General features: G+C 41.6%; 1 protein-coding gene across 1 annotated transcript; it reads left to right on the top strand.

Moving 5' to 3' along the window:
* Positions 1-515: 515 nt before the first annotated feature.
* Positions 516-25,353, top strand: LOC311060479 (myosin heavy chain, fast skeletal muscle-like). Its single transcript, XM_084078659.1, has 41 exons — positions 516-541; positions 1,164-1,205; positions 1,331-1,549; positions 1,640-1,783; positions 2,050-2,206; positions 2,300-2,327; positions 2,418-2,526; positions 2,650-2,742; positions 2,824-2,887; positions 3,035-3,133; positions 3,217-3,320; positions 3,875-4,013; positions 12,077-12,195; positions 12,801-12,950; positions 13,044-13,214; positions 15,486-15,789; positions 16,165-16,229; positions 16,373-16,460; positions 16,577-16,694; positions 16,819-16,942; positions 17,035-17,171; positions 17,520-17,775; positions 18,276-18,518; positions 18,643-18,819; positions 18,909-19,054; positions 19,174-19,264; positions 19,349-19,738; positions 19,844-19,970; positions 20,142-20,260; positions 20,362-20,558; positions 20,651-20,834; positions 20,924-21,089; positions 21,226-21,350; positions 21,537-21,845; positions 21,954-22,157; positions 22,239-22,364; positions 23,322-23,492; positions 23,576-23,680; positions 23,769-23,864; positions 25,023-25,151; positions 25,256-25,353. Exons 3-41 carry the CDS (start codon positions 1,343-1,345, stop codon positions 25,274-25,276), a joined length of 5,802 nt encoding a protein of 1,933 aa, XP_083934785.1. The 5' UTR covers positions 516-541; positions 1,164-1,205; positions 1,331-1,342; the 3' UTR covers positions 25,277-25,353.
* Positions 25,354-26,283: the final 930 nt, after the last annotated feature.

Here is a 26,283-nt window from a genome sequence, read left to right as displayed (position 1 = left end):
ACTCATAAACATTTGAACTGTGACCCTGACTAAATACACATCAAAACCACCAAAAGGTTTAGTGAAGTGTCCTCCTCAAAATGAGTGGAGTGAAAGTATGAAGTAGCATAGAAATACACAAGTAAAATGACAACTCAAAATTATACTCAAGTACAGTATTTGAGTAATTACTTTCCTTGGCTTGTTCCTAATTTACTTTCCTCACTGAATATTGACATGTTCCAAATAGTGTATCTGAAAAGACATGCTGTAATGACTAAATGAAGAAACCCAGCACCCGACCACCCTGCCAATTAAACTATTTATACCACTATTTATTGCCACTGGCATGGACATAAACCACGTAGCCAAGCAGTATCAAGTGAATGTTGGAAGTATAATTTTACAAGTTTATTTTTATGTATACAACAAGAATTAAAGGACCTTGAAAGGCAACTCCTACTTTTACTTTCTGCATAGCATGCAATGAACACGTAATATAAGGCATGCTAAGATGGTTGCCACGCACCCATTGCAGAGGAGTTCAGCGTTCCATTTAGTGGTGAGTGAGACTTTATCTGTCCTTCATAGTCATATAAATGTTTTAGAGATGTTAGTTATTCATAGTCGTATAAATCTATCATGTTAGCTATTCATTTTTAAAATGACTCCGTACATAGTGCCACATAGCGACAGACATGATCCGAGGTTACAGACACTGAATAATGAGTGGACAGAATAATTTATGTTATATTGAACAATTTAAATGATTGATTGTGTATTATTGTATTTATAGTGATATGGTTTAGGTCAGATTGGAATCAACTTTTGTTCATTCATTTTTATTTAGACATTTCAATTATGTTATGATTATTTAAATAATAATTTACATTGTGTGTGTTTTTACCAGATACTTTCTTAATCTTAACCAAGTAATTATTTGGAAGAGTACTTTTACATCTACTAGAGTTATTATTCGTTTAAAGTAACAATATTTTTTACTCGAGTAGAGTTTGGCTAGACTGCCCACCTCTGAATGTACCCTTAATTCATACAATGGAATTAAAGAAGAAAGACATCTAGCATTGCTTCAGTACAAATTAAAAAAAATCATGATTACAAATTGTATTAAATCATCAACTAATGTTAATGTCCTCAAAACGATGTGTTTTTTCCACTCTTAGGGGTTGCACTCAAGATTCTACTTCTACTGGTAGTGGGGAAAAGTGAGTGTTCATAATTTTTCTAATAAACCTACAATAAGCTATAACCATAAAAAATAGTCCTACAATGATCTGCTCAGATCTCAAGTCAGCAAAGGCATCAACACCATCTATTTGTCTGTCTACAGAAAGCCGCCACCATGAGTACGGACGCAGAGATGGAGCAGTATGGCAAGGCCGCCATTTATCTCCGTAAGCCAGAGAGGGAGAGAATGGAGGCTCAAGCTATGCCCTTTGATGCCAAAACTGCAGCATATGTGTCTGATGCTAAGGAGCTGTACCTCAAGTGTAAAATTATAAAGAAGGACGGTGACAAAGTCACTGTGGAAACACTCTTGGATAAAGTGGTAAGTAGAGGTGTATCTAAAATCAAATAGTGGAACAGTACAACTGTAATCACAATACATTCTGGAGTTGTGCTTTTTTTTCTTTTTTAGGAAAGAACTGTAAAGGAGTCTGAAGTCACCCCTATGAACCCTCCCAAGTATGACAAAATTGAGGACATGGCCATGATGACCCACCTCAGTGAAGCCACTGTCCTGTATAACCTCAAAGAGCGTTATGCAGCATGGATGATCTATGTAAGGTTTTCTACATACTGAGAACAGTACAGTATTGCACCTGTCGATAGCAAAGAAAGAAAAATACAGTGTACAAGTTATATCATCAAGTGAAAACCATAGAAAAACGAATGCAAACAAACTCTTCTGAAGTTAACTTGCTCATTAGTTGATGCCACTTGAAACTCGTGACTGTAATATCAGCTCTAGTGATCCGTTGTCCCAGATATGTGGCATGCTCAGTGCTATATGTATGATGTTAATGTTCTCTCTCTTCTCCCCTTCAGACCTATTCTGGCTTGTTTTGTGCAACTGTGAACCCCTACAAGTGGCTCCCAGTGTACGACCAGGAGGTTGTAAATGCCTACAGAGGCAAGAAGCGTATTGAGGCTCCACCCCACATCTTCTCTGTCTCTGACAACGCCTATCAGTTCATGCTGATGGGTACGTACTACTCAGGACAATGTAAAAACAATAATATAACTATAATGGTTTTGTGGTGTATCCATGACTGAAAGTTTGCTTTACATTTTACAGATAAAGAGAACCAGTCTGTCCTGATCACGTAAGTTTACCATCTACTAGGCTTTGAAAAAATAACATTGTACATCAATTCACTAACTGCATTTCTCTGAATATGTGTATTTATAACCAGTGGAGAATCCGGTGCTGGAAAGACTGTGAACACCAAGCGTGTCATCCAGTACTTTGCAACAGCTAGTTCTGGTGGAGAGAAATCGGCGGCCGATAGCGGTAAAATCAAGGTATATGTACAAGTTTTTAACTTCAACAAATACATGTTTTTGAACATAAACCATTTGTATGCAATATAGCAATTCAATTTAAAAGAATTCTGACCAAATTTTCAATTGTCTAAAACATTCTAGGGGTCACTGGAGGATCAGATTATTGCTGCCAATCCCTTGCTGGAGTCCTATGGTAATGCCAAGACTGTGAGGAATGACAACTCCTCTCGCTTTGTAAGTATAAATAATGACACTATGAGAAAACCTGCAATAATTCCACAGTGTAGATGCAACTAATTGTGCTATATCAAACAGGGTAAATTCATCAGAATCCATTTCGGCACAACGGGTAAACTGGCCAGTGCTGATATTGAGACATGTAAGTATGAAGTTCACAGATGATAAATTATACATTATACCTTCATTTGAGGATTACATTCTGAGTTATGTATAACCCATATAGATTATTATTGTTGTTGTTGTTATTATTATTATCATTATTATGAGTTATGTGCAACCCATATAGATCTGCTGGAGAAGTCCAGAGTGACCTACCAGCTTAGTGCAGAGAGAGGTTACCACATCTTTTTCCAGATGATGACCAACCACAAACCTGAGATTATTGGTAAGTGGAATTACTGATGATGCAGCGAGCAACATAAATGAATGAATAAAAACACATTTTCACCTTTTTTAATCCCTTTTAAGAAATGTGTCTGATCACCTCCAACCCCTACGACTTCCCGTTGATCAGCATGGGTGTGATCACTGTGGCCAGCATTGATGACAAAGTGGAGCTGGACGCTACTGATGTCAGTGAACATTTTTGTTTCTTTCTAATACTCACTATAGTGTGAACTGCAGTCAGTTGCTCTGCAAAATGTATTTTATAAAGCAGTGGTCTCAAAGTTTTCAGGCCGTGACGCCCCAAACTAATCCTATTCGAACTGGGGACCCCCCCACCCTGACAAGCACTTGGAAATGTAGCAGTGGAGGCATTACATTTAGTTTGACTCGGTTCCACAGATAGATATTGTGCCGATCTACAGTACATGTTTTAATTTTTTTTACCTCTTTCTTAGGTAATATTCGACAATTTGGCCAATGTTTGACAATTTGAATAGTATAGTTTGTTGATTACTTTTGATGCAGTAATGGTCTTATTTGTTTTATTTCAACGTACTTATTGTATAGGTCTTAAAAGTCCTTAAATTGTCACTTTAGAAATGTGCAGATACCATGTATATACACTTATACTGTATGTTGGTTTGTTAACTGTTGAGTTGTACACAGTTCTAAATTATGTCTGCAATAATCTAATGCTTAATCTCAATCTTTTGAATACATCTCTGCTTATTGACATCAGGATGCTATTGACGTCCTGGGCTTCAACGCTGAGGAAAAACAGATGATCTACAAGTTCACCGGTGCAGTGATGCATCATGGTGTCATGAAGTTCAAACAGAAGCAGCGTGAAGAACAGGCAGAACCTGACGGCACGGAGGGTGAGCTAATCTTTATTATTATTATTATTATTAAGGTTTCGAGGCCAATAGGCTCGAAGCCTTATTACATCTGTAGGAATTCATGATCTTCCGCCGGTTTTGCCAGTTCTGGCCTAACCGCCTGGTCACTTCTTATGAAATTCGGCAATATGGTAGAGGGCTATGCCAAACGGCGAAAACCCGAAACTCACAACCATTGGCCAAAGGGTGGCGCTGTAGCACTCAATTGAAAATGCCAACTTTGAACAGGTACAGCTCATGCCCTGTTCGACCTACAGCCATGAAACTTCGATACACACATGCGTCTCCTCATGCCTAACAACTTTCACTGTTTGACTTTTGACCTCTGACCTTTAGATCTCCCACCATTTCGAATTCTATGAAAAGCAGTAAAAAGCAGTAAAAATGTCACTTCTCCTGGGATTTATGAGCAATCTGTACGAAACTGTATACACATGAACTTTGGACCAATGCCGACAGACGTAACTTAGCGGATTTTCCATAAGTGAAAACGTTAAGCTTTTATAAGCCAATGAAAATTGCAGCTTTTTTTAAATTATTCATCTGCCCCTAACACATACATGCAGACTCACATTTGTTTGACACTTTGCAATATTGTAGAGGGTCCTTCCAAGTATCACTGAAACCAATCTTACTCCAATTGGTCAAAGGGGGGCGCTATAGCAATTTTTTGAAAATGCAAACTTTAAACAGGCAAAAGTCATGCCTCGTTTGGCCGACAGCCGTTAAACCTGCTTACACATGTGCCTTGACTCATGAGGAACACATGTATCACTTTGACCAGTAAGCTCTGCCCTTAGATTGTCTGCAATTTTGAGCAGTTTGAAAAACATTTAAATCCAGGATTTCTGAGCAATTTGCATGAAACTGTGTCAAATACATGTTTGAGGCCCTTTTTCACAGGTTCAGGTGTGTTGGTTCAATAGCTTGATCGCTTAATCATCTGCCTTGAAACCATAGGGTAGCCGGTTCGAATCCCACCTCAGGTAGACTTAATTATAATTGCATTGCACACAACATGACTATATCAATGAATACATGTGCAATTGTTAAAGATGACGAGAAATGCATACTTGAAAGTAGTTATTTTCAATGTATGATGTACTTCATTCGCGCTTTTGTTTTGTTTTGTTGGATTCTCCCTTTTCACTGTCTAAGGCTGTGTATTGGATAGCTCCACCAGTAGAGTGTGAGTCTCATGTGCCGAAGGTCCCTGGTTCGAATCCCACTTATTACAGTTCACATTTAAATTGCATTGTACAAAACATGACCCTGTTAATTCAGACAAGTGCAATGTTTAGACAATAACACGAAATGCTTTTGAGAGTAGTTTTTTTTTATGTATGACATACTTTCTTGTGAAAATAGCTGATCTACAATCTCACACTGGAAGAACCTATAGGACGGAAAAACCTATAGATATCAACAGACACCATCAGGGAGGCCATATCTTTAGCTCAATGAGAAGAGAGGCAGCCTGTGAATCCATAGGTCGCTGGTTCAATCCCTGTCCCCAACAATGTGTTAAAGTGATCATTATTTGGAATTCTTTATTTTACAAATAGTGTTTCTTGAGGTTAGGTCGTTTTACTGAGGTTAAGGTCAGTCAGGGTGGGTATAGAAAAGAGCTATCTTTATTATTATTCTTCCGCCGTTTTTGCCAGTTCTGGCCTAACCGCGTGGTCACTTTTTATGAAATTCGGCAATATGGTAGAGGGCTATGCCAAACGGCGAAAACCCGAAACTCACAACCATTGGCCAAAGGGTGGCGCTGTAGCACTCAATTGAAAATGCCAACTTTGAACAGGTACAGCTCATGCCCTGTTCGACCTACAGCCATGAAACTTCGATACACACATGCGTCTCCTCATGCCTAACAACTTTCACTGTTTGACTTTTGACCTCTGACCTTTAGATCTCCCACCATTTCGAATTCTATGAAAAGCAGTAAAAAGCAGTAAAAATGTCACTTCTCCTGGGATTTATGAGCAATCTGTACGAAACTGTATACACATGAACTTTGGACCAATGCCGACAGACGTAACTTAGCGGATTTTCCATAAGTGAAAACGTTAAGCTTTTATAAGCCAATGAAAATTGCAGCTTTTTTTAAATTATTCATCTGCCCCTAACACATACATGCAGACTCACATTTGTTTGACACTTTGCAATATTGTAGAGGGTCCTTCCAAGTATCACTGAAACCAATCTTACTCCAATTGGTCAAAGGGGGGCGCTATAGCAATTTTTTGAAAATGCAAACTTTAAACAGGCAAAAGTCATGCCTCGTTTGGCCGACAGCCGTTAAACCTGCTTACACATGTGCCTTGACTCATGAGGAACACATGTATCACTTTGACCAGTAAGCTCTGCCCTTAGATTGTCTGCAATTTTGAGCAGTTTGAAAAACATTTAAATCCAGGATTTCTGAGCAATTTGCATGAAACTGTGTCAAATACATGTTTGAGGCCCTTTTTCACAGGTTCAGGTGTGTTGGTTCAATAGCTTGATTGCTTAATCATCTGCCTTGAAACCATAGGGTAGCCGGTTCGAATCCCACCTCAGGTAGACTTAATTATAATTGCATTGCACACAACATGACTATATCAATGAATACATGTGCAATTGTTAAAGATGACGAGAAATGCATACTTGAAAGTAGTTATTTTCAATGTATGATGTACTTCATTCGCGCTTTTGTTTTGTTTTGTTGGATTCTCCCTTTTCACTGTCTAAGGCTGTGTATTGGATAGCTCCACCAGTAGAGTGTGAGTCTCATGTGCCGAAGGTCCCTGGTTCGAATCCCACTTATTACAGTTCACATTTAAATTGCATTGTACAAAACATGACCCTGTTAATTCAGACAAGTGCAATGTTTAGACAATAACACGAAATGCTTTTGAGAGTAGTTTTTTTTTATGTATGACATACTTTCTTGTGAAAATAGCTGATCTACAATCTCACACTGGAAGAACCTATAGGACGGAAAAACCTATAGATATCAACAGACACCATCAGGGAGGCCATATCTTTAGCTCAATGAGAAGAGAGGCAGCCTGTGAATCCATAGGTCGCTGGTTCAATCCCTGTCCCCAACAATGTGTTAAAGTGATCATTATTTGGAATTCTTTATTTTACAAATAGTGTTTCTTGAGGTTAGGTCGTTTTACTGAGGTTAAGGTCAGTCAGGGTGGGTATAGAAAAGAGCTATCTTTATTATTATTCTTCTGCCGTTTTTGCCAGTTCTGGCCTAACCGCGTGGTCACTTTTTATGAAATTTGGCAATATGGTAGAGGGCTATGCCAAACGGCGAAAACCCGAAACTCACAACCATTGGCCAAAGGGTGGCGCTGTAGCACTCAATTGAAAATGCCAACTTTGAACAGGTACAGCTCATGCCCTGTTCGACCTACAGCCATGAAACTTCGATACACACATGCGTCTCCTCATGCCTAACAACTTTCACTGTTTGACTTTTGACCTCTGACCTTTAGATCTCCCACCATTTCGAATTCTATGAAAAGCAGTAAAAAGCAGTAAAAAGCCTACTCCTCCTGGGATTTATGAGCAATCTGTACGAAACTGTATACACATGAACTTTGGACCAATGCCGACAGACGTAACCAAGCGGATTTTCCATAAGTGAAAACGTTAAGCTTTTATAAGCCAATGAAAATTGCAGCTTTTTTTAAATTATTCATCTGCCCCTAACACATACATGCAGACTCACATTTGTTTGACACTTTGCAATATTGTAGAGGGTCCTTCCAAGTATCACTGAAACCAATCTTACTCCAATTGGTCAAAGGGGGGCGCTATAGCAATTTTTTGAAAATGCAAACTTTAAACAGGCAAAAGTCATGCCTCGTTTGGCCGACAGCCGTTAAACCTGCTTACACATGTGCCTTGACTCATGAGGAACACATGTATCACTTTGACCAGTAAGCTCTGCCCTTAGATTGTCTGCAATTTTGAGCAGTTTGAAAAACATTTAAATCCAGGATTTCTGAGCAATTTGCATGAAACTGTGTCAAATACATGTTTGAGGCCCTTTTTCACAGGTTCAGGTGTGTTGGTTCAATAGCTTGATCGCTTAATCATCTGCCTTGAAACCATAGGGTAGCCGGTTCGAATCCCACCTCAGGTAGACTTAATTATAATTGCATTGCACACAACATGACTATATCAATGAATACATGTGCAATTGTTAAAGATGACGAGAAATGCATACTTGAAAGTAGTTATTTTCAATTTAAGACTTACTTCATTCGCGCTTTTGTTTTGTTTTGTTGGATTCTCCCTTTTCACTGTCTAAGGCTGTGTATTGGATAGCTCCACCAGTAGAGTGTGAGTCTCATGTGCCGAAGGTCCCTGGTTCGAATCCCACTTATTACAGTTCACATTTAAATTGCATTGTACAAAACATGACCCTGTTAATTCAGACAAGTGCAATGTTTAGACAATAACACGAAATGCTTTTGAGAGTAGTTTTTTTTAATGTATGACATACTTTCTTGTGAAAATAGCCGATCTACAATCTCACACCTTTTTAGATAGCAACGCGTCGTGAGCTTGTAGATCGACTATTTTCCACTAGTTTCCATTCCGAAATATATTGAGCAGTTTGAAAAACATTTAAACCAAGGATTTCTGAGCAATTTGCGTGAAAGTGTGTCATGTGTGTGAACTCCCTTTTCACTAGTACAGGTCTGTTGGCCCAATGGCTTAATCATCTGCCTTGAAACCACAGGGTTCCTGGTTCGAATCCCACGTCATGTAGAATTCATTATAATTGCATTGCACACAACATGACTGTATCAATGAATGCATGTGCAATTGTTAACCAGTAAACTCCGCCCTTAGATTGTCTGCAATTTTGAGCAGTTTGAAAAACATTTAAATCCAGTATTTCTGAGCAATTTGCGTGAAAGTGTGTCATGTGTGTGAACTCCCTTTTCATCAGTTCGGGTCTGTTGGCCCAATGGCTTAATCATCTGCCTTGATACCAGAGCGTCGCCGGTTCAAATCTCACCTCATGCAGACCTCAACTCAATTGCATTGCACACAACATGACTGTATCAATGAATAAACATGCAATTGTTAAATGAAACGCTTATTGAGAGTAGTTGTTTTCAATGTATGATGTACTTCATTCCCTCTTTTGTTTTGTTTTGTTTTGTTGGATTCTCCCTTCTCACTGACCAAGGCTGTGGATTGAATAGCTTGATCAATACAGTGTTAGTCTCATGTGCCAAAGGTCCACGGCTCAAACCCCACTTGTCACAGTTTACATTTAAATTGCATTATGCAAAACATGACCCTGTTAATTCAGACATGTGCACTTTGCTCTCTCTCTCTCTCTCTCTCTCTCTCTCTCTCTCTCTCTCTCTCTCTCTCTCTCTCTCTCACTCTGTCACAGTCTGTCTGTCTGCCTGTCTGCCACTCTGTCACTGTCTGTCTGTCTGCCACTCTGTCACTGTCTGTCTGCCAGTCTGCCAGTCTGCCACTCTGTCACTCTGTCACTCTGTCACAGTCTGTCTGTCTGCCTGTCTGCCACTCTGTCACTGTCTGTCTGTCTGCCAGTCTGCCACTCTGTCACTGTCTGTCTGTCTGTCTGCCAGTCTGCCACTCTGTCACAGTCTGTCTGTCTGTCTGCCAGTCTGCCACTCTGTCACTGTCTGTCTGTCTGCCAGTCTGCCAGTCTGCCACAGTCTGTCTGTCTGCCAGTCTGCCACTCTGTCACTGTCTGTCTGTCTGCCAGTCTGCCACTCTGCCACTCTGTCACAGTCTGTCTGTTTGTCTGTCTGCCACTCTGTCACAGTCTGCCAGTCTGTCACAGTCTGCCAGTCTGCCACTCTGTCACTGTCTGTCTGTCTGTCTGCCAGTCTGCCAGTCTGCCACAGCCTGTCTGTCTGCCAGTCTGCCAGTCTGCCACAGTCTGTCTGTCTGCCAGTCTGCCAGTCTGCCACAGTCTGTCACAGTCTGCCAGTCTGCCAGTCTGCCACTCTGTCACAGTCTGCCAGTCTGCCACTCTGTCAAAGTCTGCCAGTCTGCCAGTCTGCCAGTCTGCCACTCTGTCAAAGTCTGCCAGTCTGCCAGTCTGCCACTCTTGTCACAGTCTGCCAGTCTGCCATTATTCTCGAAACCGCTAATTGCTGCTTGCAGCTATATTTACTATTATTATTATTATGTATCATTAACACGGAGGGTTCGCTGCATCTACTAGCTGTATTTACTTACATTCTAAATGGACCAAGCTAAATATATTTTCAATATATTTCCATTATTATTATTGTCTCCACCAGGCCGAAAGGCATGGTGAGAGAGTATGTTTTGCCCCTGTCCGTCCGTCCGTGTGTGTGTGTCCGTCCGTCCGTGTGTTCGTCTTTGAACAGCTAATCTCCGGCACCGTTGGCTTGATTGCAGCGAAACTGTGCACACACACTCCCTGGATGCCAATTCAGAACCTCTGCCTCAAATGTTTCACATGGGCCTGTTATAGCGCCACCAGGAGGCCGATTTGTGCAAAACATATTTTTTGACAGTACTCCTACAGATTTTGTCCAAAAAACACGCAAATCGGTACACATTATCTCTATAGTCATTAAACAAAACCAAATCATATTCCATCTTGATTGGCTAAAAATGGCTTCCAAAGTTTGCAGGAGTGCTCCGTTTTGAACTAAATGCCTCAAATCATGAACACGGCATGCAATTTCCTTGAAATTCTGCACGCATATTTCCACTATGCCGGGGAAGAAATGGCACTTGAAAATGTTCAAATCAGCCTCATGGTGGCGCTATAACAGGCCGATTCGTGTTTTTACCTATAACTGCACCGATCTGTGTAAAACTTTGTAAGCGCACTCCCTAGAGGTCAAGGAAAAACCTTTGCCCTGCATTTTTCACATCTGCCTTTTATAGCGCCACCAGGAGGCCGACTTATGTAAAACACATTTTTTGCTATTAAGCCTAAATATTTTATGCAAATTTCACGCAAATCGGTACACATGATCTCTATAGTCATGTGATCAAGACGGATGTGTTTGATTTTTCATATTCCATCCTGATTGACATCTAAAGTTTGCAGTAGTGGCTTGTTTTGAACAAAATGCCGCAAATCATGAAAGCAGCATCCGATTGCGGCCAAACTTTGCACGCACAATCACACTATGTTGAGGAGCGCTATAACATTGGCCTGTTATAGCGCAGGTCTAATTTAGCAAAACACATTTTTTGAACAAAATGCCTCAAATCATGAATGCAGTGTCCGATTGCCGTGCAAGGCCTAAGAAGAAATGGCACCCTTTTCACATTGGCCTATTATAGCGCCACCAGGAGGCCACAATAACCTACCTGACCTGGCGGAGACCTGTGCTCCGAGGAGCACTTTTTCTATTTTTTTTCCTATTTTACCGTTTACGGTGGCACGGTGGCGCAGTCGGTAGCGCAGTCGGTTGCGATGTCGCCTCACAGCGAGAAGGTCCTGGGTTCGATTCCCACTGTGGGCGCTGGGGGCATGTTCTCTCCTCCGCGTCATCAGTGCCCATACCCTAGGTGGGGTTGGCGAAAGGGCCTTTCTGTGTTGAGTTTGCATGTTCTCCCTGTGTCCCCTATGGTAAATAAATGTGTTCCTTCCGCGCGCTACACCCTTCCGGAGAAACTCCACCCACGTCAGGTGATAAGAAGCGGCCTGCTCACTCCTCATGCATTGAAGGAAGCATGAGCTCAGTTCGGGGCTCTCCCCAAGCTGGCAGAGGGAGAGTAGCACCCAGGATTAAAGCTTAGGCAATTGGCACTGGGTAAAAGAATGTGTTACAAAAATCGTGGTATAAAAAACTATATATATATATATATATATATATATATATATATGTTATACTGTTTAGACTGATGATTATTTTGATCCAGATCTAGATTACTATCTCTATGCATTTGATGTATTAATTCGTGTTTACCTTGCTTACTGTATATCACACTCTGGATTAAGAGCGTCTGCTAAATGCCTAAATTGTAAATTGCAAATTGTATGAATATTTCAGAGGCTGACAAGATTTGCTACCTGTTGGGCATAAACTCAGCAGAGATGCTTAAGGCGTATTGCTACCCCAGAGTGAAAGTTGGAAACGAGTATGTCACTAAGGGACAGACTGTGCCACAGGTGAGTAAATTACATTATTGCCATGTTCTGATTTCATACGCACTTTATATTCTCAACACAGCATACCATTAGAACTCTAATATATTTTTGAGTTGTGTCCAGACTGTCTTAAATCATCTTCTGTAAAAACACCCGGGACAGACTCTTCTCCCTTCTGGCTCCCAAACTGTGGAACAAACTCCCCATTGCAGACTCACTCCCAATCTTCTGCCGTAATCTGAAGACTCACCTCTTCAGACTCCATAGCCCGTAGAACTTGCCGTAGAACTTGCCCTAGCCTTGATGACCTTGCAGGCTTATGCAAAGGCTAAATGTAATTTCGATGGCATGTTATGTAGACAGATGCCAGGTTAATCTGTAGACCTGGCATCCAAGTGTATTGTTTCAACGTGCAGATTATAGATTGTTTTAGATTATAATGTTTAGACTGATGATAGGTTCTTGGTTTACCTATGATCCTAGATTACTAATGCAATGCATTTGATGCATTACCTCGTGTTTTCCTTGCTTACTGTAAATCACTCTGGATTAAGAGCGTCTGCTAAATGCCTAAATTGTAAATTGTGTAATTCACACCCCTACTAATAACGTTCCTATTTCCATAGGTAATGAACTCAGTTGGTGCCTTGGCCAAGTCCATCTATGAGAAGGAGTTCTTCTGGATGGTCATTAGGATCAATGAGATGCTGGACACCAAGCAGCAGAGAAACTACTACATTGGTGTACTGGACATCGCTGGTTTTGAAATCTTTGATGTAAGCATGGACTTGTTTTAAGTGGGAGACTTATTATTTTTGTCACAATTACACAATTACAAGAAATTGGGCTAATGATATTTCCACTCACAGTTCAACACCCTGGAGCAGCTGTGCATCAACTTCACCAATGAGAAACTGCAACAGTTTTTCAACCACACCATGTTTGTTCTGGAGCAAGAAGAGTACAAGAAGGAAGGAATTCCCTGGGATCTTATTGACTTCGGCATGGACTTGGCTGTCTGCATTGAGCTAATTGAGAAGGTATTATTATATTTTATTACACGGCTTGGTTGGATGCTTAATTCTGATTGGTCAATCACTGAATTCAACGGTGTGTTATTTCTGGATAATGACCGATGAGCTCAATAACAGACCGCTGTCTAATCAAAGGCTCAGAGCACCTGTGCTAGTTGATTTTGTGCACCTGCGCTAGTTGATTTTATGTAAACAAACACACAATGTCATTTAGAGCTAAACATTGATCTCAAGTGAAGAAGCGAAGAAGCGAGAAATAGAAATGCAGTAACCGATTGAAATTTGATCAACACTTCCTTGTTTTCCGAGGTGACCGTGTCCGCACGGCGTAACACTTTTGGAACACTTTCATTACCGTAAACAAGGACATACTTTGTTTTCTTGTAACTTTTGGTACATTTATTAATTTATTTATTAAAGGAATTTCCCCACAGTTTTCTCACCTTTTCTATGATGTTATGATATCCTAGGATGAGTGGTACAGTAGAAAAATGTCATAACTCCATCCCGGGTCCGTCACAGCTAAAAACGCACGCCTATGGGCGTTGCGCTAAATCGCATATTTGAATAGTTTTTTCTTTGGTGAGATCAGACGTTCATAGTGACAGAATACTATCCAACGTGACTGTCTTGAATGCGCCCCACCGAAATTCTCGCTAGACGTGAGAAATCTCGTTTCACTTTAAGTAGCCATTTAATTAGCGGGATGATTTATGTTGTCTAGAGGACGGGCGGGTGGACGGACTTCACAAATGTAACATGCGGAACAGCGAGGTGCACCATTGCCCTGATCCGCACCAAACTTGGCACCAACACTGGTCATGGGTCTGCCATCAGAATAGACACAACAGGGACCACATGTGGCACCCAGTGGGCACCCTTAGCCTGCCCCCACCTATTGGCTGTACTTTAAACAGCATTAACTCCACTTCCCAGCTTGCTAAACGCCCCAAACTTGGTAGGTGCTCTTAGACGGCCCAATAAAGACAGGCTGTAATTACTTAATCCCTGCCCCCTCAGTGTTCCTATTGGCTGGGCTTTAAACAACAATTATTATTACTTTCCGCAGGAGAGTTTTGTTTTCACTTTCTAAATATGACACACCGATTGGTCAAGCCTCACGTGACACGTGACAATACGGTGAAATATTGTATAAATACATGGCGTCACTTTGGCAGCGTCTTTGCCGCTGCCAAAGTGAGGTAAGACAGGAACCATCACGAAATGGCTGCATGGCTGATACATAATTGGCAAATAGGACAGATAGGACACTTATATAGACAGGAGGGATATGACACTTACACAGACGGATAGGACACTTATAGTACACAGACAGGACGGATAGGACACTTATACAGACAGGACGGATAGGACACTTATACAGACAGGACGGATAGGACACTTATACAGACAGGACGGATAGAACACTTACAGTATACAGACAGGACGGATAGGACACTTATACAGACAGGACGGATAGGACACCTACATAGACAGGAGGGATATGACACTTACACAGACAGGAGGGATAGGACACTTACAGTATACAGACAGGACGGATAGGACACTTACAGTATACAGACAGGACGGATAGGACACTTATACAGACAGGAGGGATAGGACACTTACACAGACAGGAGGGATAGGACACTTACATAGACAGGACGGATAGGACACTTATACAGACAGGACGGACTTATACACGGACAGGACGTGTATAAGTCCGGATAGGACACTTATACACGGATAGGACACTTATACACGGACAGGACGGACTTATACAGACAGGACGGATACAGGACGGCATAAGAAGTAGAATATTCCTAGAAGTAGAACACTCCCAACATTCCCAACACAAGTCTGCCGGCGGAGAGTTGTGCTCCGAGGAGCACTTTTTCTAGTTATTATTATTATACTATTATATATTATCATGGACTTGACTGTCTGCATTGAGCTGATTGAGAAGGTATACAATCATTATTATACTATTATATGTTATCATGGACTTGGCTGTCTGCATTGAGCTGATTGAGAAGGTATACAATTAGTATTATACTATTATATATTATCATGGACTTGGCTGTCTGCATTGAGCTGATTGAGAAGTTATACAATTATTATTATATTATTATATATTATCATGGACTTGGCTGTCTGCATTAAGCTCATTGAGAAGGTATACAATTATGTTGTGCTTTAATGGACATGATGTTAATATAGTTTTTGTCATTGGCACTTCGTTTGTGGTGATTTGTCTCTTTTGTCTCCTTTACAAAGCCCTTGGGCATCTTCTCCATCCTTGAAGAGCAGTGCATGTTCCCAAAGTCTTCTGACAAAACCTTCGCCGAAAAGTTGCTTGACCAGCATCTTGGGAAGAACAAGGCCTTTGAGAAGCCCAAGCCGGCCAAAGGCAAGGGTGAGGCTCACTTCTCCCTGGTCCACTACGCTGGAACTGTGGACTACAGCATCACAGGCTGGCTTGAGAAGAACAAGGACCCCCTGAACGACTCAGTCATTCAGCTGTACCAAAAGTCTTCAGTTAAACTGCTGGCTGTGTTCTATCCTCCTCCTGAGCCTGAAGGTATGTTTATTAATACAATAATATGATATAATGTGTTCTATCCTCCTTCTGATTCTGAAGGTATGTGTATTAATGTTATAATATGATATAATGTGTTCTATCCTCCTCCTGAGTCTGAAGGTATGTTTATTAATATAATAATATGATATAATGTGTTCTATCCTCCTTCTGATTCTGAAGGTATGTGTATTAATGTAATAATATAATATAATGTGTTCTATCCCCCAACTGAGCCTAATACTAGAAACACTTTACAAGAAGGGAGGAATTTTCATTCTGGATATCAAAAAATATATGTCTGTTGACTTTAACAAATGAAGAAAAGGAGGGATGCGGGAGAAACTGTCCACTCATGATTCTAACCAATATAAACAGATAACACAAAGAAGGGCGGCAAGAAGAAGGGTGGTTCCATGCAGACTGTGTCTAGTGCTTTCAGGGTAAGAATATTTATTCATTATTATCAACATTATATTCCTGTAAAAAATAGGCATGATGAAAAGACATGCCTATTTTTTACAGGAATATAATGTTGTCAATACTTTATTGTCGTACTTTTTACTAAAAGTAATTGTCTCAATAGGCGAACTTGGGGATGCTGATGACCAATCTGAGGAGCACTCATCCTCACTTTGTGCGTTGCCTGATTCCCAACGAGTCCAAGACTCCAGGTAAACACTGAAAATAAACATTTAAACAAATGATTGTGAGGTGGCCATCGTTGAATGCAACTTTGGCCAGTGTGTAACTATTTTGTCCTAATAATAATGAAGCAACATCTTTACAGGCCTGATGGAGAACTTCCTGGTCATCCACCAGCTGAGGTGTAACGGTGTGCTGGAGGGCATCAGGATTTGTACAAAGGGCTTCCCAAGCAGAATCCCCTATGCTGACTTCAAGCAGAGGTATTCATTCCTTTTTCCAGCAACTTTTAGTTCCACACCTATTAAAACAAAATGACCCACTTTTACAAAACAGGTACAAAGTACTGAATGTCAGCGCAAAATGACCTTGAACTTTAAAAAACAGGTACAAAGTACTGAATGCCAGCGCATGTCCCGATGGCGCTTTCATGGACAACAAGAAAGCCTCTGAGAAGCTTCTTGGGTCCATTGACGTACCTCATGATGAGTACAAGTTTGGACACACCAAGGTAAACACACTGTGAACCTGGTTTAACATTATCCAGGACTTAAAGTAGATTTTAAGGTTGTTTAGTTACAGTGTTGGTAACATTGTGTTCAGGTGTTCTTCAAAGCTGGTCTGCTGGGTGTCCTTGAGGAGATGCGAGATGAAAAGCTGTTTGCTCTGGTCACAATGACTCAGGCTCTCGGACGAGCTTACGTCATGAGGAAGGAGTTTGTCAAGATGATGGTTAGGAGGTAATATGAAAACATCAATTCAATATTAAGTAAAATGTGTAAGTAAACGTTGTCATTGCTGTTCAATAAAATACATGTAGAGTGTAAAATCACTATAATAAAATAGTAAAAATCGCAGAGCAAGCTTTTGATAACGGTGGCATGGACAAAAACTCCCCTTAAACAGGAGGAGAAACCTTGAGCAGAAACAGGCTCTATGATGCCATCTGCATTTACCTTCCTGGGGGTTAACAACAATAATACCAACAGCAATAATAACGACAACAATAGTAACAACTATGACACAATAATAGCAGCTATATTAACAGCCTGCAGTTGTATTACTGACACTGAAACTGTTTTCCACAGAGAGGCCATTTACACCATCCAGTTCAACGTGCGCTCATTCTGCAATGTGAAAAACTGGCCATGGATGGGGCTGTACTTCAAGATCAAGCCTCTCCTGCAGAGCGCTGAGACTGAGAAGGAGCTGCAGAACATGAAGGAGAACTATGAGAAGATGAAGACTGACCTGGCTGCTGCCCTGGCCACGAAGAAGACACTGGAAGAGAAACTGGTGGCTGTGGTGCAGGAGAAGAATAACCTTGCACAGTCAGCGGCATCAGTAAGTAGCTACAGTTGTACAGGAAATGTTGATAATATTTCATATTGTTCATCATCCTATCTTAAATCTTTTATCTAATGTAAAATGTAGATATAGACCATGGCAGAGAATACCGGGTGGTCGAATGGCAGTTGGCATCATTGTATAGCTACATGGGTACCAGCACAAAGGCCTGACCCAATTTGTCGTTCTTCTGTGGTGGAGGTTGAATCTGCATATGCCACTGCTCCTCACCCAGGCACTACTATAGTATATCATTTTGGAGGAGGTTGATAGCCTATAGCTTCTTCCTTGTCCTCACCTCCGCTACCGCCTCCGTACCGTCCAGGCTTTGACAATGATAGAGCCTGCCTTCTTCATCAGCTTGTTCAGTCAGTTAATCTCCCCTGTGTTTTAGCCCCCCCCCCAGGAAGAAGCAGCTTCAAAACAAATCTCATATATCTCACCCAGAACAAATGCTGCAACAATTTCCCTCACTTATCTTTTTCATTGACAACCAGGGAGATGAAGCATTGAATGATGCTGAGGAGAGATGTGAGGGTCTTATTAAAAGTAAGATCCAGTTGGAGGCAAAGGTCAAAGAGACGACTGAGAGACTGGAGGACGAGGAGGAGATCAATGCTGAACTGACTGCCAAGAAGAGGAAGCTTGAAGATGAATGCTCTGAGCTCAAGAAGGACATTGATGACCTGGAGCTCACCCTGGCCAAAGTGGAGAAGGAGAAACACGCCACTGAAAACAAGGTTCAACATTATACATAGCCGTCTTATCAAGTTATAGAACAATAAAGATCCATTCATGATTATACACTCAAGCCGTCTTATCAAGTTATAGAACAATAATGAACAATTCATTCATGTTATTCAGGTGAAGAACCTGACTGAGGAGATGGCCTCTCAGGATGAAGGTCTTGCTAAGCTGACCAAGGAAAAGAAGGCCCTCCAAGAGGCACATCAGCAGACTCTTGATGACCTGCAGGCAGAGGAAGACAAAGTCAACACTCTGACCAAGGCCAAGACCAAGCTGGAGCAGCAAGTTGACGATGTGAGTTCATCAAGTCAATTGGATGTTTTGAAAGTATACGGTATGTCTATTATTGTACTGAATACTAAGACAAATATATTGTTGTGCAGTTGGAGGGTTCTCTGGAGCAAGAGAAGAAGCTCCGCATGGACCTTGAGAGAGCCAAGAGAAAGCTTGAGGGTGATCTGAAACTGGCCCAGGAATCCATCATGGATCTGGAGAATGAGAAGCAGCAGTCTGATGAGAAGATTAAGAAGTAATGTGGACCACAATATGAATAATTGATATTGTTATTTTTATTCATATTATGTATTATTAATATTAAATGCCATGGATAAAAACTACCACTAAAATATGATTTACTGTATTCCACAGGAAGGACTTTGAAGTAAGCCAGCTTCTGAGTAAGATTGAGGATGAGCAATCTTTGGGAGCCCAGCTGCAGAAGAAGATCAAAGAACTCCAGGTATTTATTTTATTCAACTTCTTTAAAATCATTGATAATAAGTAAGTGTAAATTAGGATTTTAATATGTTCATTCATTTGAAAGGCTCGTATTGAAGAACTGGAGGAGGAGATCGAGGCAGAGCGTGCCGCTCGTGCCAAGGTTGAGAAGCAGAGAGCTGACCTCTCCAGGGAACTTGAGGAGATCAGCGAGAGGCTGGAGGAGGCCGGTGGAGCCACCGCTAGTCAGATTGAGATGAATAAGAAGCGTGAGGCTGAGTTCCAGAAGCTGCGTCGTGACCTCGAAGAGTCCACCCTGCAGCATGAAGCCACTGCTTCTGCTCTCCGAAAGAAACAGGCGGACAGCGTTGCAGAGCTAGGCGAGCAGATCGACAACCTCCAGCGTGTCAAGCAGAAACTGGAGAAGGAGAAGAGTGAATACAAGATGGAGATCGATGACCTGTCCAGCAACATGGAAGCTGTTGCTAAGGCAAAGGTAGAATAGAATGCTTGTGTGTAATTCTTTACAGATACAAGAATTACTAAAACAAGGGAATACATTGTAGTTCAATGATTGAATATGTCCAATGTTAATCAACAGGGAAATCTTGAGAAGATGTGCCGCACCCTTGAGGACCAACTCAGTGAAATCAAGGCCAAGAGTGATGAGAATGTTCGCCAGTTGAATGATATTGGAGCTCAGAGAGCAAGACTGCTGACGGAAAATGGTAAATGTTCATCGTTAAGTGTAGTAGCCTACATGGTTTGTCAATAGTACTTGAGCAAATTCCATAATTAGAGATAATGCTTTGATCAGCAGTCATCCCAGGACTTTAAGGAATATATATTCAACAAAGATTCTTTAAATGTTTAAAACTAATATTTCAATTTCTAACTAGGTGAGTTTGGTCGTCAACTTGAGGAGAAAGAAGGTCTCGTCTCTCAGCTCACCAGAGGCAAGCAGGCCTTCACCCAACAGATTGAGGAGTTGAAGAGACTCGTTGAAGAGGAGGTTAAGGTAAGGAACAGCTGCCTTTTTTTTTTTTTACAAATAGGCTTATAGTTGTCTTTTTGTAATTGTATCCAGCTGACATTACTTTGACATTTTTCTTTTGACAGGCAAAGAATGCCCTTGCCCATGCTGTGCAATCAGCTCGCCATGACTGTGACCTTCTGAGGGAGCAGTTTGAGGAGGAGCAGGAGGCCAAGGCCGAGCTGCAGCGTGGAATGTCCAAGGCCAACGCTGAGGTGTGTCAGTGGAGGAGCAAGTATGAGACTGATGCTGTCCAACGCACTGAGGAGCTGGAGGAAGCTAAGTAAGTGATCAGTGTTTTTACAACATCAGGTACCATTCACTATACAAAATATTGCTGACAATAATATGATTCCATTCAAAACTGATCAACAGGAAGAAGCTCGCCCAGCGTCTTCAGGAAGCTGAGGAGCAAATTGAGGCTGTGAATTCCAAGTGCGCCTCTCTGGAGAAAACCAAACAGAGACTCCAGGGTGAAGTGGAAGACCTCATGATTGATGTGGAGAGGGCCAATGGTTTGGCTGCCAACCTTGACAAGAAACAGAGAAACTTTGATAAGGTGCTTTGACATACATTATTTTAGAACAAAATCATTCTCGCCGCCTTAAACTGGGGTAAATGACACATTTCGTTACAAATGCTGTGCAGGTCTTGGCAGATTGGAAGCAGAAATATGAAGAGGGCCAGGCCGAGCTGGAGGGAGCTCAGAAAGAGGCTCGTTCTCTCAGCACTGAGATGTTTAAAATGAAGAATTCCTATGAGGAGTCTCTGGACCACCTGGAGACCATGAAGCGTGAGAACAAGAACCTGCAACGTGAGTTTTATTTTAGTTATTTTAATAACATCATAAATATTCAAGATCAGGCTACAACTTTATTCAAATGAAAATACAAATGCAAATAGTTTCTGATTTGTAAAGTTCCTCATTCATTATTTTCAATCAACTGCAGAGGAGATCTCAGACCTGACTGAACAGATTGGTGAGACTGGAAAGAGCATCCATGAGCTGGAGAAATCCAAGAAACAGACAGAGACAGAGAAGTCAGAGATCCAGACAGCCCTGGAGGAAGCTGAGGTAAAACTTTTACCAATTGTCTATATCTTAGATGTCTTTAAATAAGTTTTATATTATAAAAAGAGACTGTGTCTCAACATGTTTTTACTGGTTAAAAAAAAAAAAAAAAATCAAACAGTGTAGCAGTATATGATCGATGTTACATTAAAAGGTTCTACAACCTTTTGATCCTGTATTACATTTTAGGGTACCCTGGAGCACGAGGAGTCCAAGATTCTTCGCGTCCAGCTGGAGCTCAACCAGATCAAGGGTGAGGTTGACAGGAAGCTCGCAGAGAAGGACGAAGAGATGGAGGGGATCAAGAGGAACAGCCAGAGGGTGATTGACTCCATGCAGGGCACTCTGGACTCTGAGGTCAGGAGCAGAAACGATGCCCTGAGAATCAAGAAGAAGATGGAGGGAGACCTGAACGAGATGGAGGTTCAGCTGAGCCATGCCAACCGCCAGGCTGCTGAGTCCCAGAAGCAGCTGAGGAACGTCCAGGGACAGCTTAAGGTGCAAAACATATTAGTTAGACACATATTCAAACAATGAAACTGCACTGAACAAGTCACAATCTGATGTTTCTCTCAACGTGACCACCTCAAATGTGATTTATTTAAGGATGCCCAACTGCACCTTGACGATGCTTGCAGAGGCCAAGAAGATTCGAAGGAGCAAGCTGCCATGGTGGAGCGTAGGAATGGCCTCATGGTTTCTGAGATCGAGGAGCTGAGAGTGGCTCTGGAACAGACAGAGAGAGGCCGCAAAGTGGCTGAACAAGAACTAGTGGATGCCAGTGAACGCGCTGGCCTGTTGCACTCCCAGGTAAGTCAATGGAAAAACTATCAACATATTTAACATACAAGTCATTTATACTTGCATTGCTAAACCGAATCTTTATTTTAGAACACAAGCCTTCTGGGCACCAAGAAGAAACTTGAGAGTGACCTGATCCAGGTCCAAGGCGAAGTGGATGACAGTGTTCAAGAAGCAAGGAATGCTGAGGAGAAGGCAAAGAAAGCCATCACTGACGTAAGTTAGGATGACCACCCCTTATCCAATATACCAGGACAATTAGACATCCTTATGGCATGCTTAATATAAACATACAATACAATACAGCTCGCGCATGGCATGCACATGTTGAAAACCATTGCTCTATAATAGGCTACAACAATGCGGTACAATGAAGTATATTTTATCTTGTACAAACATACAAGAGAACTAAATGCTAAACTTGTCTTATTCAAACAGCCATGATGAAGATCATAGGGAATAAACTAAGGAACATTGCTATGTTCAGTCTTTATATCAGAAATATGTGCTCAGGGAGACAAAGAACATTCTGAACCCAGCATTCTGAGGTGCTGGCTCAGGCAGATGGTTCAGATTGCTACAGTGCTAATCTCTTAAGAACAGATTCTGCTCTGCGTTTGAATCTGTCGGTAGCCGTGTTGACAACCCGTGCACATTGGCTACAAGTGGCCGTGCCATCAGATCAGGAAGCAGGGCACGCTTTACCCAATCAAATGTAGTGGGCGGGATTTACGTGTGTGCCGTTCGTTCCCCACTGGAAACTCATTTAACAATAGCGTCCTCGAAGCAGACGAAACCACGTAAAGTTAGTAACATTTTAAATTGCTCTTTCATCATAGAAACAAGTGGGCTTATAAACAAAACGATCCATGTTCTTTGGGAGAAAAGGGGTTTGTGTTCCGTGGAGAAATATTGTTAGTGGGTATGAAAACATAGTCGCACCACTGGATATTTACCTGGTTTGTTTCCTTCCGGTCTTATGACACTAGTATCTGTTTATTACCTTATTATTACCAACATTTTAATGAGCTATTTTGTGAATGTATTTATTTTATTTTAGTATAATCTATGTACATTATTTGTATATTGTGATTTTCTTGTGTGTGATAAAGCAGCATAATACAATGAAGTACAATGAAGCATATTTTCTCCTGTACAAACATTACTCTCCAGGCTGCTATGATGGCAGAGGAGCTTAAGAAGGAGCAGGACACTAGTTCTCACCTGGAGAGGATGAAGAAGAACCTGGAGGTATCAGTCAAGGACCTGCAGCACCGCCTGGACGAGGCGGAGAACCTGGCTATGAAGGGAGGCAAGAAGCAGCTCCAGAAACTGGAGTCTAGGGTAAGATGTAGTTTACTTCAACACAGCTTATAGTCAATAAAATAAGAAGAAATAATTTCATTGTGCATCATTCCATTGTAAAGGTGCGTGAACTGGAGGGAGAGGTTGAAGGAGCACAGAGAGGCGGAGCAGACGCTATTAAAGGTGTCCGCAAGTACGAGAGGAGAGTGAAGGAGCTGACATACCAGGTACTGTATATCATGTTCATTTAAATAACCATCTGACTAAATGAATAGATTGCATGAACATACAACTAATGTTATAAATTCACTTCAGACTGAAGAGGACAAGAAGAATCTTGGCAGGCTTCAGGATCTGGTAGACAAACTGCAGATGAAGGTGAAGGGCTACAAGAGGCAGGCTGAGGAAGCGGTAAGACAAATATACATCTTTAGTTGTGGTCACCATGGGCATAGTGTTGTTGTCATAGTTTAACCAATAATTAAAGGTATAATAGGAATCAGTTATATAATGTCAATATGACCAACAGCAGAGCATTTTTCAGTGTCAATCTTGCTGCTTTCCACAAGCGGCACATGGAATCTCTAGCTTAACATGCTTCTGCAGTATGGCATGCACACAGCGGAACTGCAATGCACACTGCACACATGGGCGTGTAAGCTCTGACCTAAATGAAGGTAAATGGTAAATGTAAATGAAATCCACGATCATAACACCAGAGGCGAGGCAGCGGATCATGTTCAACGTATCATGTTCAACCCAGATTTGTCTCAACAAAGGGAATGAACTTGTTCTCATGCTATTCAACAAACATGTGGAGGTGTAAAGGAGTGTAAAAACCCTACTCACTTTTAAAACTGGCCTAAAGATACACCTTCAGGAGGCTGCAATTCGAAAATGGCCCCTGTCAAAGTCTTAACATACCCCCCCCCCCCCCCCCCCCCTCCCAGAACTTCTCTTGTACATATTTTTTACTTTACATACCAGTAACCTGTAAGCTGATTGTATGACGATCTGTAGTGTGAATATCTGTCTGTTTCTTATATGTCATCATGATTTGTGAGCGTGGGGGTCTAATTTTAAACAAGCTTAGTGCTTTATAAGCCTTCCAGTTTAGTAGACCTTGTATTGTGAATTTGTACTTCCATGTACTGTTGTTCTCATGTCTTACTAAATAAAGGACATCGATCAATCAAACCTTATATTGTAACATGGGTGCTGAAAGGAAAAGCAAGCTGCTCCACAATGCACCAATGCTGCAGACGCAGACAGTGTGTTTCAGGCATAATGGTAAAAGTACATTTCCAAAATGGACTACAGAAAGCAATAGATTTTGTTTCCTATAAGGTGCATTTTTTGGCTCGGGGTGCCGAACCAGAACAAGAAAACAGCTATGATTGTGCCTTTCCAATGAGAACCTGTCAAGGCTCACTCATAAACATGCTACATGGGCCACTGTATTAGCCACAACCGCACATTACAATTTCCTGAAATTGTCTTGTTTGGACTGTAATTGTAAAATGCTCTTTTCAAATATTGAGGCTTTGAACCATCTCTATCATATTGTAGGAGGAAGCAGCCAACACTCACCTGTCCAAGTGCAGAAAGGTTCAGAATGAGCTGGAGGAGGCTGAAGAGCGTGCTGACATCGCTGAAGGCCAGGTCAACAAGATGAGAGCTAAAAGTCGTGACTCCAAGGTAATACATCTTCAATATGAAGGTTCATTATGTTTACTATCTTTAACTGAGATTCAACTAAAGACTCACGTTGAATATCTAAATTTATATTCCTATTGTTACAGGGGAAAGACGCTGCTGAATAAGATCTCCGATTCAAGTCCCTGCATAAAGTCATAAAATATGACCCATTGTATTCAATAAAGGTGCATGGCAACAAAAGTATTTTGTTATTTCTTGTATTCATTACTTTGTCTTGTCAATACTTTTTATTGTGAGGTTTGAATTATGGGTCCAACTCACATGTCCACTATACCATTTTATAAACACAAACAAATAAATATGTATATTGTGGTGGACACCATAGAGTTACTGTAAGTGGACACTAGATGGAGGTTTCTCACCTCAGAATGGATTGGTGGGGTGGTAATGGGAGGAGATTGGGAGGTGATATGAGGAAGTGTGTGTCATGATGCATTTTGTTTAAGATCAGAGACTCCATACTCCGTCTGTTCGTCTCATTCTCACTAACTTCCACAGTGGTGACCCTGACGTTTGATTTAACATTAAAATGGTCGATAACGCAGAGCGTCTATTGTCCCTCAATGGATTGGGGGATGGTAAAGCCACAGTTCTGATGGAGAACATGCTGGCACTGCTCGGTGAAGGTGACGCTACGTTTATTTTTGTCCAACTTTTCCTGCGGCAACTCCCGACTCCAGTGCGCGGGTGCATTTCGCCTTTCCGACATGTCGCCTTTCCGACCTTAACGAACCCTATACCTAACCCTAACCCTAACCCTAACCGCACACGGAAGCCACTATAGTCGGAGTGGCGAGATGTCGGAATGGAAGGAGAACCCCCCAGTGCGCATGGCTCTGGCCAGCTCGCCTCTAGTGCGCACCAAGGATTACCGGGGATTAGCAGAGGAGGCGGACAGAATACTGCTGGCCTCCCACCAATACGTGGTGGATGCGGTGTCTGATCGAGTGTCTGATCGCAGGGATCAGACAAAGAGGGATGATAGTGGACTATGTTATTATCATCGCCTTTTTGGCACCAAGGCAAAGCGCTGCACTCCACCATGCTTGCTGTTTTGGTAACCAGGGAAACGCAAGAGCCGGCGGTCGTTAACGGGTATGAGCGCTGGCGT

This window comes from Gymnoscopelus microlampas (assembly GCF_963454915.1).
Source record: "Gymnoscopelus microlampas genome assembly, chromosome: 14".
NCBI classification, from domain to species: domain Eukaryota; kingdom Metazoa; phylum Chordata; class Actinopteri; order Myctophiformes; family Myctophidae; genus Gymnoscopelus; species Gymnoscopelus microlampas.
This window is presented reverse-complemented; position numbering and strand designations above follow the sequence as displayed.

Bases quoted from the DNA above. Each gene is read 5' to 3' on its own strand.
- LOC311060479 (XM_084078659.1), top strand. From the start codon at position 1,343: ATGAGTACGGACGCAGAGATGGAGCAGTATGGCAAGGCCGCCATTTAT. The intron at 2,207-2,299 runs GTACGTACTACT...TACATTTTACAG, and splicing joins CTATCAGTTCATGCTGATGG to ATAAAGAGAACCAGTCTGTC. The intron at 18,820-18,908 runs GTGAGTTCATCA...ATTGTTGTGCAG, and splicing joins TGGAGCAGCAAGTTGACGAT to TTGGAGGGTTCTCTGGAGCA.